This window comes from Orcinus orca, chromosome 13, assembly GCF_937001465.1.
Source record: "Orcinus orca chromosome 13, mOrcOrc1.1, whole genome shotgun sequence".
In the NCBI taxonomy this organism is placed as follows: domain Eukaryota; kingdom Metazoa; phylum Chordata; class Mammalia; order Artiodactyla; family Delphinidae; genus Orcinus; species Orcinus orca.
The window spans coordinates 45,922,602-45,937,139 of record NC_064571.1 but is presented as its reverse complement, the minus strand read 5'-3'; the positions used below and the strand labels follow the sequence as shown (position 1 = coordinate 45,937,139).

The window sequence follows — 14,538 nt, the reverse complement described above, 5'->3', positions numbered from 1 at the left end:
GTGTGTTTAATGTTGTCCCAGAGGTCTCTGAGACTGTCCTCAGTTCTTTTCATTCTTTTTTCTTTATTCTGCTCTGCAGTAGTTATTTGCACTATTTTATCTTCCAGGTCACTTATCCGTTCTTCTACCTCAGTTATTCTGCTATTGATCCCATCTAGAGTATTTTTAATTTCATTTTTTGTGTTGTTCATTGTTGTTTGTTTCATCTTTAGTTCTTCTAAGTCCTTTTTAAATGTATCTTGCATTTTGTCTGTTCTATTTCCCAGATTTTGGATCATCTTTACTATCATTATTCTGAATTCTTTTCCTGGTAGACTGCCTATTTCCACATTTTGTTTATCCATTCATCCATCAGTGGTTACTTGGGTTGCCTACAACTTTTGGCTATTGTGAATAATGCTGCTATGAACAGGGTGTACAGTTCTTTTGAGTATATGTCCAGAAGTCAAATTTCTGGAAAAAATGATAATTCCACTTTTAATTTTTTGAGGAACCACCATACTGTCTTCCCCAGTAGATGCACCATTTTACACTCCCACCAACAGTGCACAAGGGTTTCAACTTCTCTGCATCCTCACCAACACTTGTTATTTTCTCTTTTGTTTTGTTTTTGATAGATAGTAGCTATCCTAAATGGCGATGAGATGGGACATTGCAGTTGTATTTACATTTGAGGAAGGTTATTTTTTTTTATTCTTTAAATGTGTTGTAGGCCCTCTGTCAGATGTAGGGATATAAAGAGGAATTAACTCCGGATGGGAAGAATAAGCCCTTGGTGGGGATCGGTGGGCTGCCACCATAGAAGGGCCTGGGCGGAGGTCGGTTTTAAGGTCCTCAGTGTGGAGCCATCACTTTGCAGGGAGAGAGGCAAACCTCACTATTTCCATAGTTCTGCCCAAAGCCAGAGTCTGTGGTCCAACTAGCACATAGGGCGATGGGAAAGACAGAGTAAGGAGGCCAGGGTCTTTAAAAAGCCACTTTGCCTCTCATCCGAAGTGGCCCCTTCAGTTAGTTAAGAGGATCAGACCAAATGGTTTCTGTGGCCTGAGAGGAGAACAGAATATTTTTGATTTTTAGGGAGGAGTTATGCCATCTGGAGAATAAGAGCAAGTGTACCCGTGAATCTTCCCTGGTTTAACTCCAATTTTGTTGCCACGAGACGTGTGTCATATTGATATTCTTCTGCTCCTGATCTCCCAGTTCCTAAAATGCCTACCCTCCAGCACGTGCCAGGCTGCCTCAAGATCAGCCTAGCTTTTCACAGCAGGGCCTCGAGGGCCTACAGAGGGAAGAGAGCAGAACTTAGATGCAGGGATCTGTTTCATTCCTTTGATCTTGTCAAAAATAGTGAACACATTTGCCGGAGCCAGCTGGCTCGTCAGGGGTGGGGAATGGCACAGCCGCCAGCCTCCGCAGCCTTCCGTGTCCATGGCAACCTCAGGTCCCAGGAAAACTGAAAAGCTCATCGGGCTTGTGCAGGAACAGCAGCTACCCCTGAATAAAAGCTCCTGCACAGAATGCCTGAGAAAGAAAAAATATAAATGGAAAGAGAGGAAACATGGAAGGGTATTTTCTCGCTGCTGTTAGTTCATTTCCAGAAATATCAGGACTGTAAGATCTTTTACCAACTAACAGTTTGAGCCATGATAGAACATCTCATTCCCATTTTCACTGCAAATGCCCTGATGTGTTTGGTTTATTTAGTACCAATTTTGGAATTGTTCTAACTTGTAAATTCTATAGCAACCGGGGTGACATGTATGAATCACTCTGGATTATAAAGCTCTAGGCACCTGCAATATGTGTGATTTACTGTACCTGCTTAGTGATGGGGACAGCTATCTCAATTCTCTTATTCTGTGTGAATAGACATTTCTTGTTAATAAAAATGTGAGGATTCTAAAAGAATAGGGTTACTGTTATTCAGGGGCAAATTATACTTTTTGCTCTTTGCTTCTGCTCCTGTCTTCAGAATATTTCCGTGGTTATATATTACAGAGCAGCAGGCAGTGGAAAAAAAGGAGTGGTGACCTAAATCGTTCCTCTGTGCTTCAAAAAAAAAAAAAATACAGTTTAATAACAGTAGTAAAGAAAATTTTGGGGGGGAAAACACCCATAATTCTACCTTCCTAACACAAGAATAATTGATTTTTAAAAAATTTCTTCATATCCCTGATTTCAGAAACCCACTCAAGCCAGCTTAAATTTAAAAATAAGAATAAAGAATGACTTTATTGGAAAGATAGGGATATTTCATAGAATCCAAGAGGAGGAAGCCACATCTTCCAAGAACTGGCTTTAGGAATGAATCAGAAAATGCCTAGAACCCAGCCAGGGAGCTCCCCTCTCCTCCTCTCCTGCTCTGAGGCAGCCCGTCTCAGTGTCCACTGGTCTCCTGGGTCTGGTGCCCGCTTGTGGTCCCTCTCTCTGCACAGGCCGGCTTTCCCTAATTCATTTGCACAAGACCCACCTTCTGTTGCCCCCAAATGCCACCCCCAGTCCCAAAGGCTACATCTCCTCCCAGCAAGGCACCCACTGATTCAGCCTAAGATTCCAATTTCCCAGGAGAGAGAATTTGACTGTCTAGCCTAGTCTCCAGCCTGGTCGCTCCTGGGTCAACGTCCACCTCCAGAGTGCAGACAAGACCGCAGGGGCCCAGCCCACGGTGCAGGGCAGTTCTCAGGGAAGGGCGTGGGCTTGGTAGGTACCCACAGGTGTCTGTGGAGCTGCAAAGCATTTCTGGTGCTTGCAGAAGTAGTTTTGTAAACATTCCTGCAGTCAGAAAATACTTCCCTGAGCTATTTTTATAGTTTTTGGGTTGTTTTTAAAGTAAAGCATGATCTTTGAAGCTGTGGTGTAAAGTGAGTTGTTAGGATTATCCGAGAGCTACAATCCTTTGAGTTCTCTTAGTATCGATCTCATGGCCAAAAATATCTAAAATTATCTATATTCAAAGAATGTTTTCATTGACTCTTTTAATCCTTTTCCCACATCCTTTGTTATTTGCAGTCGCTCTTGAGAATTCTAAAAGTATACTTTGCAGATATATCTAGTTCATTGGAAAAATATTGATTACTCATTTTCATATAATGCTAAATAGCCAAAGCTCATTTAACTCCCTTTTTTCTTTTCTGATTTGTGTATGTTGAGCCATAAAGTCCGGAAGACGGGCCCATTTCAGAGAAAACGTTTTCAAATTTACTTGCTCCTCACAGCCAAGGCAAACCCCCTAATCACTATTTTATAACTCAGCAAACTGGAAATGATCCAGGTTTCATTTAGGAAATGAGAGAACCTTGTTTTTAATTAGTCATTTAGAAACAGACCTGCAACTCCTGAAGTTTAGCCAAACTAGATTTCAGACCTAGGTGGTACCCACTTAAACTTTAAAGAACATGATGTAACACGGAGTTCTTATTTTGCTATTATTTTTTCCACGAAGGACATTTCACGGCTACTAGATATAAATGGTTATGCAAGAAAGAGAGAGAGTAGGAAACGTTAGTGTGCATACGTACACTGAATTATTTGCAGATGAAATGTTAGGATATCTGACGTTTTCTTCAAAGTAATCTGGGGTGAGGGAATGAGGAGGTTCCTGCAGCAGGGCCAGCCATGTGCTAATAACCAGCCATGTGCTAATAACCAGGGCCAGCCATGTGCTAATAACCATCGAGGCTGGACATTGGCCCCATAGGGCTTCTTTATACTGTTACTTCCATATATGTTTGGGACTTGCCATCGTTTAAAACACGCTGAAAAAATACTAGAAAGTAGATCTTTTGAGTCATTTAAATTTTCAAGCCATAGAGGACCATTGATATGATAGGAGGAGAATTAAGAAATCTAATATTTTTCAACATTAATCAAAATGAGTCCAAGATTAAAAATTTACATCAGACCGAAAGACTATTTTTGCTCAACATTTTGTTTTGGGAAAAGTCTCGGATTTCTTTATAAATTTTCAAGTAAAAAAGGAAGGGGGAAATGGAATGAGCATTTACAGTTTGTTTTATGTGTCCTTGTCTTCCTGTTTCTAAATGTTAAAGGGCAAATTTAGAATTTATATCCTAGTAAGCACAAACGCTTACGAGGTTCTTGCTTCCAGTGCCATAATTCTTTCCAAAGCAGTTTGCTTTTACTACATTTCTGTGCTAGGAGGCAACAGGGGAAAAGAGCAAAAAAAAAATTTTGTCAGGCTTTGGAAAAATAGCTACTTTCAATGCAACAGAGGAAAACACAGCAAGCTTGATTCTTCTAGTTTTGAAGGATGTTCAAGGTCGGATTTTATGAGGTTCGTATTTTTAAAAATCATAGCTTTAGAGTTTGTACCTTGCCATGTAATTGTCTTTACATGCACTTCTGGATCATTCAACATATATTTAGTCAGTTTATGAGACTTTGATTAAAATGAATCAAAATAGTTGCAATCATGCTCATCACTTTATAACAAAAAGATAAATGCAGAGTTTAATTGTCTTCCTACTTTATTCTATCATAACAGGGAAATTACTGCAAGTAAATTCAGGTGCCAAAGAACAACTCTTTTTTGAAGCTCCAAGAGGCAAACGGCATATAATAAGACCTTCAGAGGTAACAGTCAGACACAAAGCTTTTTTAAAAAGTATTTCATGAAAATTTAGTATGTGCATTTTAACAAAACCTATCAGTTATTATTCACTAATATGAGTTATAGTTTGTGTATCTTTAAGCTTGACCATTTCTTAAATCTGCCTGCTTAGCCTGGTTTCCTACTTTCTGAGGACATATGGATTTACTATACCACAAACGTAGCAATGCATAGTTGGCATTCTGCTTAATTTTTCTCTGCCAGAAGACAATGACTGAGCTAACAATTTGGATGCTACATATTACTTTTCCCATTCTACGTGTCCTGTCATTTTATGCAAAGCTTTTTATGAACGTAAAGTTTTGAAACGTGCTTTCTCAATGGTTACTGTTTGTAATAGTAAAAGTACCTTCTACAACAAGAGAAATTATTTTTCAAAACAAAACATTCCACAACCTGACCATCCTAATGTAGCAAACTGTTTCCTTTTTCTATATTTTCCTCGTGCTCTTAGCCACATACACCATCTTTTAATTGCTGAAGTCAAAGCCTAGATAAAATTTTTGAATCCATGAACTAACGCCTTCCTAAAAGCTCTTCCTAAAGGCTCGCTGCTTTTGTCTTTCAGCCTGCACAGTGCTTCCATGTAGTGAACCCTGATGGCCAAAAAGTCATTGCCTGATTAGCACTAAGGACATCCTTTTAGTCCCAGGAGACAATCTCTCTCATTTTTTCGCTATGTAACCTTCGATGAAAGAAAAGGAAATATTGCTTCCTTAGAGGAAAAAGGGTCAAGTGTACGCCACTGAGGGACAGGCGTCTTCCTCTCTCTAGCTTCAGTTAGCCAGTAATATAAACAATCCCGGTATTCTAATGTACTCCCAGAGACATCTGGACTCATGTCCATTCATAATATTTTCATTGTTTCTAAAGGAAATATATGTGCAGTACATAAGAAACCCATGTTGTTATGGGTGATGGCATTGTATTAGTGGAAACTGTTAATGGATCAATTGATCTCACTCTCCAACTCCAGTTTATTTATCTTTGATCAGTCTTCATTTTAACTTATTTTATATGGGGAAACTTTAATAGCCTTGAGTAAGGGATATTTTAAGTTATGTCATTCCTTCACTGAACATCTGTGGAATGTGCCGGGCACTTCATATACCTATAATCCAGTCCTCACAGCAGCCTCGCCTGATACTTATCAGTCTCATTTTACAGACAGGGAAATTAAGGCTCCAGGAAAGTAAAAGGACCTTGGAGCTGTGATCCTAGCCTAGAGGGGTCTGCGTGTGACTTCACAGCCTAGACAGTGCAGCATCATTTTACATCACTTCACCTGTTCTAGTGCCCCAAATAAGTATTCTACTGATAAAATAAGATGCAATCGGACATTGAGGATGAGGCCAACTTGGGACAGGTGAGCAGTTATTATGTTAGAAAAAAATCTACCAAAGGGAAATTTATGTTAAGTCTTCCTGAAGTGCCAGGCTCTGGCTCTGATGAGTTAGTTTGTCCCTCTGCAGTGTACAGTTATTGTTCCAGAGGCTGATCTCTGGTGCTGTTGGTTGGGGAGTCCCTCCAGCTAATGTCTCCTCAGCCTGGCCACCCTGGTATTGGCATTACTAAGAGCTCCAAAGAGGTAGCTCATCATTTTACTTACCAGTATTGTCAGGCTCTTCAATTAAGTATGAAGGATTTTGAAAATCTCCTTTTCAAAGAAGATTTTTTTTTTTTTAAGAAACAGTCATGGTGAAACTAACACAAAGTCTACCCAGCAAATTGTTAACTATGCCAAATATTAAAATGTCCAATTTATATTCATCTGATGCAGCATAGTGCAGATAAGCCGGCTCTATACTAGCAGCCCAAGTCTCTGGAGCTCGACTTTCCCTCTGCTTGCCAAGCAGGCTGGGATTTAAGTGACTAACCTCTCTGTGGGCTCCAGTCACCTCCTCTGCAAAATGATGATGATAATGACATACCTGCCTGGGGCAAGGTGCTGTGGAACACACCCCTGGAGGACTCTTCTGCCCTCTAAAGTCCAGGGTTTTTAACAAGTTTATTTACCCCTTTTGGGTTTTGTCAGTTACAGGGATCATTCTTTTTTTTTTTTTCAATTTATTTTATTGAAGTATAATTGATTCCCAATGTTGTGTTCATTTCTGCTGTACAGCAAAGTGACTCAGTTTTATATATATATATATATATATATATATATATATATACTTTTTTTATATTCTTTTCCATTATGGTTTATCACAGGATATTGAGTATAGTTATAGGGATCACTCCTAATGCTCCATTTTAAATGTGATTTCTGTAGCTTCCCACAAGTTAGACATGCTTCCCCTGGAGAGCACATTGTCCAGATCTGGCCAAGGGTGTTCTGTCGGGGTGACTGTAGGGTGAGCAATGCCAGCTCACTGCCCATTCCTCCCTATATAATGAGGCCAGGAAAGGTGCCACCCAGAGAGGTGGCATTGGGGATGGACAAGGAAGGTGTCAGAAATGGAATCTCGTATCTGTAAGGGAGTCAGTGGCCAGAAAGCCCATTTCTAGAACTAGAGGGGAGGTTCCCTGCTTCTTTTCCTGTGACGGTCAGTTGAAGATGTCATAAGGAGTTGGGGAGATTCCACTTGCACCTCAGAAAACTGAGGTAATTGTTGGGGAACCACTTCTCGTCACCTAAGTCTGTGACCCTGCCTCAGGTACCCCAAGTCACTGGGTGAACCGCAGCTTTTTGGTTCCAATTCTGCTTGTGTCCAGAAGAAACGCAGAATATTAAATGAGGAGAAATTTGAGTGGCCAAAATATGTATAGCACCTCCCCACGTTGTGACTAAAATCCTGGCTGCATCTTTATCTTGTCATTTCCCTTCTAGGCAGTGGTACCAAGCAGAAAACAACAGAAATGGAGGCGAGGTGCGTTAACATCATGCACCAGAAAGTAGTTTCCAGATCCAAAGAGAGCAATCTGGCCTTTAATTTTAGCTACAGTTCTCTAATGATTTTTTTATACCCTTTTAAACAGTGCTTTAAAGTGCTTATGTAAAGAAACTGTAACGTTAAGGTATACTAGCAGATCTTGAATGAAAGTAAATGAGATCAAATTCCCCAGGAAAGTCTAATAACAAAGTGTTACTGTTACTGTTTTCTTTTTTTAAAAAGGAAAGAAAATCCTCAATTTTATCAGAATTTAACCTACATGAATTGTAAATCTTCTGTTCGGGAATTTCAGACAAAACAGTGTTAAAGGATAAAATGTATATTCGTGGCAATACAATATGAACAGCTCTTCCAGTTTTTAAGATGGTCTCTCTAGAGCATAAAGAATATTAAGAATCTTATTACTGCAGAATCTTATTACTCTTTCCTCCAAGGAAGCAGTCCTTTAAAAAGTTATGTCCTGTGACTTTTTAAAATAATTTGCTAAATGATCAGCCCCATCGATCAGTCTAGCTCAGCGGTTCTCAATTGGGATCAATTTGCCCCCTCTCCCAGGGATATTTGACAATGTCTGGGGACAACCTGGGGAGGTGGTGCTACTGGCATCCAGTAGGTAGAGGACAGGGATGCTGCTAAAAAGGACAGCCCCTGACAATGAAGAATTATCCCTCCTAAAATGTCAATTTTTATGCTGAGAAACCCTGATCTAGCTTATGGCATATACAATGATAAATGTCTAGGTAAGAACTAAAAACCTTTGGTATTGTCAGGTGTCCATAATTCCAACATGTTCACTTTATCTAGGGGAACATATATGGAGGTTTGACTACAGTGTTATTGAGACAATGCATATACCACTTTAAAAATGCAGCTGAGAATTTAGGCACCGCAGCATACAACAAATGCCTGGTGTTGGCAAAGTCATAATTTAGAACTATTCAGCCTTCATTTGTTTCTTTTAAATAAAACAAAAAGATCTCTAGGTTTTACGAAAATATATTAATTTTCCTTCCTTCTTTTCAAGATTGAGAAGATAGAGTGGGACGCTTGGACCTGTGTTCTGGGGCCCACCTGTGAGGGCATCTGGCCAGTGCACAGTGATGTGACTGATGTGAATGCTGCCAGTCTCACCAAAGACCATTCCCTCTTAGCCACAGGAGATGATTTTGGTTTTGTTAAGCTTTTTTCATATCCTGTCAAGGTAATATTGCATGTTTATTATATATACTTGCTCAGTCTCATTAATAACCCCAAATCTACCTGTTCTATCGAAGTGGATTTTTAAATATTGAAGGAATAAGCAATCAGTAGTGTAATCTACAGTATCATGGTTATTTACGCTGTATAGAAAGCTTTGTGACATTATGTTTACTAGTTTGAGTCAGAGTCTCGTGGAGTAGAATTCCTCCTTGAAAGGCCGTCAGTGGACATCAAATCCAGCATCTCACACACTGCATAGTAAGATTTTTCTCTACATCTTGGACTGGTGTCTTTACTAGCATACTTCTAGAGATGAAGAACTTACTACCACACAAAGCAGCCCAATTCATTTGTTAATTGCTCCATTGTTAAAATGCTTTGCTCTATATTGAGCTGAATTTTTTCCTTCAGCCAAAGTTCTGCCTTCTGAATCATTGTTGAATGAGTCCAGTCTTCTGACAGCCTTTTCTCCAGTCTAAACGTCTCCAATTCCTTCAGCCACTTCCCAAGTGACATGGTGTCTAGCTCCCTCCTCCCTCTAAGCATAATCCATTTTATCAAGTCCATTGACAAATTTTTTCTGTTTCTTCTTCTTTCAGTTTTATTGAGATATAACTGACATATAACACTGTGTAAGTTTAAGGTTACAGCATAATGATTTGTCGTATACACCTCATGAAATGATTATCACGAAAAGTTTAGTGAACGTCTATCATCTAATACAGATACAAAACAACAGAAAAAGAAGAAAAAAATTTTTTCCTTGTGATGAGAACTCTTAGGATTTACTTTCTTAACGACTTTCATTATATCATACAGCAGAGTTAGCTGTAGTCATCATGTTGTACATTATGTCCCTAGTACTTATTTATCTTATAACTGGAAGTCTGTACCTATTGACTGCCTTCGTCCAATCCCCACACACACACCCCCTCACCTCTGGTAACTACAAATGTGATCTCTTTTTCCATGAGTTTGTATATTTGCTTGTTTGTTTGTTTTGAAGTATAATTGACCTAAAACACTGTGTTTGTTCAGATATTACATTATTATTGACTGTATTCCCCACTCTGTACGTTTCATCCCCCTGACTCATTTATTTTGTAACTGGAAGTTTGTGACTCTTCATCTCCCTTGCCCATTTCAATTCCATTTTAAACCGTCTCATCTAAAACCAGATTCAGGTCCATCCAGGTTGCTGCAAATGGCAGTATTTCATTCTTCTTAATGGCTGAATAATATTCCATTGTATACATGTGCCACATCTTCTTTACCCATTCATCTGTCAGTGGACATTTAGGTTGCTTCCATGTCCTGGCTATTGTAAACAGCACTGCAATGAATATTGGGGTGCATGTATCCTTTCAAACCATGTTTTTCTCTGGATATATGCCCAGGAGTAGGATTGCTAGATCATATGGTAGCTCTATTTTTAATTTCTTAAGGAACCTCCATAGTGGCTGTACACCTGAAAGTAGCACAATGTAGTTAATCAACTATACTCCAATATAAAATAAAAAAAATAAAACCAAATTTGGTGATTCAGATGCAATCTGACCAGCTCAGGGTACAGTAGGACTCATCTTCTTGTTTTGATTTTATTTTTGCATTAAAACAAACTTAAGATGGCATCAACTCTTTTGGCTGCCATACCACACAACTGAATCGTAGATGTTATTCCCCCAAATGTTAAGGTTATCCCCTATCTTGGACTTATACAATTGATTTTCTAAAATCTGAGTAAGTACAGAACTTTGTATTTGTACCAAATAAGATATATCTTATTTATTTTTCCTAGTTCCAGCCTGTCAACATCTTTGAAATACCTTTTCAAAATATTTGCTTTCCCTTCCAGCATCCTCTGATTTCACAAGTGTGAGTTCCAAATCATGGAAAGAAAAAGAAAGAACTAAACACCACCACCACCAAGAGCCCCCATTCATTTTGGCATTCTATTCATTAATGTACACATATCAGTAACAGACATTTAAATCTGTCTGACCATGTCCTCATGGAGATCACATTTCTGTCTCTAATCCAGCAAGACATCATTAAAACTTAGATGTCCTGCTGAAAGCCAGATTGTGTTGCTGGTATCCCTAATCTCTCCTAATACACCAACCAATAAAAGATAAGCAGTTAGTTCACAGTGAACCCCTGTTGCTGCCTAGTCATCATTACTTCCTTTTCCAAGTGCTTATCAACCTTGTGTGTAATAATTCACCCTAGAATTTTCCAGGGATTGCATCAACTCATGAATCAGTATTTGCCAGAGACTACTTGTTTTCCCTTTTGGATACAGGAACCTATTTTTTTGGATGCCGCCTCTCCTGGTTTCTAAACTCTCAGCTATTACTGACCTTATTTCTATGGTCACATTTAAACGTGTCTGTACTCAAGAGCAGGAGCTCTCTTTGGCCCTTTCTGGTTTGAAGAGCGTTCCCTTTAATAGAGGACATCATTAAATGCTAAACATGCTTTCTGTTCATATTAAACCATCTGATGTAAGAAGTATTCCTAACTTTTCTCTCTTTTTCTTCTAGCCCTAAGTACATCCTTTTTTTTTTATTTCCAATAGTTCACTTTATATTTTTAAAATAATTTTTTAACATCTTTATTGAAGTGTAATTGCTTTACAATGTTGTGTTAGTTTCTGCTGTATAACAAAGTGAATCAGCTATACATATACATATATCCCCATATCCCCTCCCTCTTGCGTCTCCCCCCCATCCCACCCCTCTAGGTGGTCACAAAGCACCGAGCTGATCTCCCTGTGCTATGCAGCTGCTTCCCACTAGCTATCTATTTTACATTTGGTAGTGTATATATATCAACGCTACTCTCTCACTTCGTCCCAGCTTACCCTTCCCCCTCCCCATGTCCTCAAGTCCATTCTCTACGTCTGCGTCTTTATTCCTGTCCTGCCCCTAAATTCATCAGAACCACTTTTTTTCTTTTTTTTTTAGATTCCATATATATGTGTTAGCATACGGTATTTGTTTTTCTCTTTCTGACCTACTTCACTCTGTATGATAGACTCTAGGTCCATCCACCTCACTACAAATAACTCAATTTTGTTTCTTTTTATGGCTGAGTAATATTTCATTGTATATATGTGCCACATCTTTTTCATCCATTCATCTGTCGATGGACACTTAGGTTGCTTCCATGTCCTGGCTATTGTAAATAGAGCTGCAGTGAACATTGTGGTACATGTCTCTTTTTGAATTATGGTTTTCTCAGGGTATATGCCCAGTAGTGGGATTGCTGGGTCATATGGTAATTCTGTTTTTAGTTTTTTAAGGAAACTCCATACTGTTCTCCATAGTGGCTGTATCAATTTACATTCCCACCAACAGTACAAGAGGGTTCCCTTTCTCCCCACCCTCTCCAGCATTTATTGTTCGTAGATTTTTTGATGATGGCCATTCTGACCGGTGTGAGGTGATACCTCATTGTAGTTTTGATTTGCATTTCTCTAATGATTAGTGATGTTGAGCATCCTTTCATGTGTTTGTTGGCAGTCTGTATATCTTCTTTGGGGAAATGTCTATTTAGGTCTGCCCATGTTTGCATTGGGTTGATTGTTTTTTTGATATTGAGCTGTATGCGCTGCTTATATATTTTGGAGATTAATCCTTTGTTAGTTGCTTCATTTGCAAATATTTTCTCCCATTCTGAGTGTTGTCTTTTCATCTTGTTTATGGTTTCCTTTGCTGTGCAAAAGCTTTGAAGTTTCTTTAGGTCCCATTTGTTTATTTTTATTTCCATTTCTCTAGGAGGAGGGTCAAAAAGGATCTTGCTGTGATTTATGTCATAGAGTGTTCTGTCTATATTTTCCTCTAAGAGTTGTATAGTGTCTGGCATTACATTTAGGTCTTTAATCCATTCTGAGTTTATTTTTGTGTATGGTGTTAGGAAGTGTTCTAATTTCATTCTTTCACATGTAGCTGTCCAGTTTTCCCAGCACCACTTATTGAAGAGGCTGTCTTTTCTCCATTGTATATTCTTGCCTCCTTTATCAAAGATAAGGTGACCATATGTGCGTGGGTTTACATGTTTAAAATCCTTTTCAGTTGTCTTAGTTTTTGACTTTTGCTTTCTTGAAATGGTACTAAAGTCGTGTGTAGAAGACTTTTGTGTTCATCCCTGGTTTTTTGCTCCAGCTACCACTTCAGCCACTTTGGTTTCTTTAGATGCCTTCCTCTTTCCTTCTTCATTTGTTAGAATCTCATCAGATTATCATTTTGGGTAGCCTTTTCTAACATACACTTATGATTATGTCCAGTGTTCCCTTCATTGTCCATCCCTAATCCCAAAGCCATCTGGTAGCCTTCTCCCAATGACTCATCACTTTACTGTCACCTATCAGCCCTTCCTATTTGATAAGAACTCAGTTCTGTGTAGCAATTCCTCACTATTTCTACATTTTTTGAATCGAGACTGCTAGCAGGACAAGTCAAGAAGTTAGTGATACCCTGGTTTTAGTGGACTCAGGTTTGGGCAGGTGTTTAGATACCTGAAATCCCCACGGTACTACTGCATCTTGCTCCTGAGCTAGATTTAGTGTTGGTCTTGGGAGTTCATCATCCACATCCCCAGCCTGAGCAGGAGGGCTGTCTGTCTATCGCAGTAATTTCAAGCTGTGTTCTTCCGCCTCCCAGAGCTCCAGGAAGGCTCCTCAGGGACAACCGCAGAAAACAAGGTAGGGGCTCTGGGGCCCCACTCCTGCTCCAACCAGAGTCACTCTGTGTTTTTGTATTTTGTACATTGAGCTTCTGTGTAAGATTTTTTCCAAGATTTTGTTATGAAAATTTTCAAGCATACAGGTAAGATGAAAGAATGATACAGTGAACTCCCAGAAACCCACCACTTAGATTCTGTGGCTCATAGTAAATTGTTGACATCAGGATACTTACCCCTAACTGTTTCAACTTACATATCATTACCTAGGGTTCAATATCTTTTTAGTATTTTTTAAGTAAAATTTATGTATAGTTGAGATACACCAATTTTTTTTTTTTTTTTTTTGCGGTACGCGGGCCTCTCACTGTTGTGGCCTCTCCCGTTGCGGAGCACAGGCTCCGGACGCGCAGGCTCAGCGGCCATGGCTCATGGGCCCAGCCGCTCCGCCGGACGTGGGATCCTCCCGGACTGGGGCACAAACCTGTGTCCCCTGCATCGGCAGGCGGATTCCCAACCACTGCGCCACCAGGGAAGCCCCAAGATGCACCAATTTTAAGGTTCCTTTTGATGAGCCTTGACAAACATATACACCCGTATAATCCAAACACCTCTCAAGATATAGCATATTATCATCACCCCAGGAGGTTTCCTCATGCTAACTTCTGGGTCAATCCCCACCCCCACTCCACCCTCAGATGAAAAAAACGATTCCAATGTTTTTTACCATAGATTAGTTTTCCCTGTTTCAGAACTTCATATAAATGGGATGATCAATTAGGAACCATTTTGTTTCTGGCTTCTTTCACTCAGATAATGTTTCTGAGATTTCTTCATGTTGTGTGTAACAATAATCCTTTCCTTTTTTAGCTGAGTGGAATTCCATTGTGTGGATATAGCAAAGTTTGTTTATCCACACAGCTGTTGGTGAATACAGGCTTTTCCCATGTTTGGTTATAATGAAGCTGCTATAAACATTTTTGGGTAAATCTCTATGGACATATATTTTCTTTCTTTTAAATAAATATATAGGAGTGGAATTTCTGGGTTATTGGGAAAAATGTGTGTTTAACTTTTTAAGAAACTGCCAGATCTTTTTCCAAAACGATTGTATCATTTTACATTTTCACC

The 14,538-nt window shown here is 39.3% G+C and overlaps 1 protein-coding gene across 1 annotated transcript in view; it reads left to right on the top strand.

Moving 5' to 3' along the window:
* The window catches only part of EML6 (EMAP like 6), a 315,760-nt gene that overhangs the window by 245,832 nt on the left and 55,390 nt on the right, over positions 1 to 14,538 (top strand). The window contains exons 24-25 of the mRNA XM_033414224.2: positions 4,505 to 4,593; positions 8,549 to 8,725. Coding sequence (XP_033270115.2) covers positions 4,505 to 4,593; positions 8,549 to 8,725 — 266 coding nt within the window. The remainder of the gene's footprint in view (positions 1 to 4,504; positions 4,594 to 8,548; positions 8,726 to 14,538) is intronic.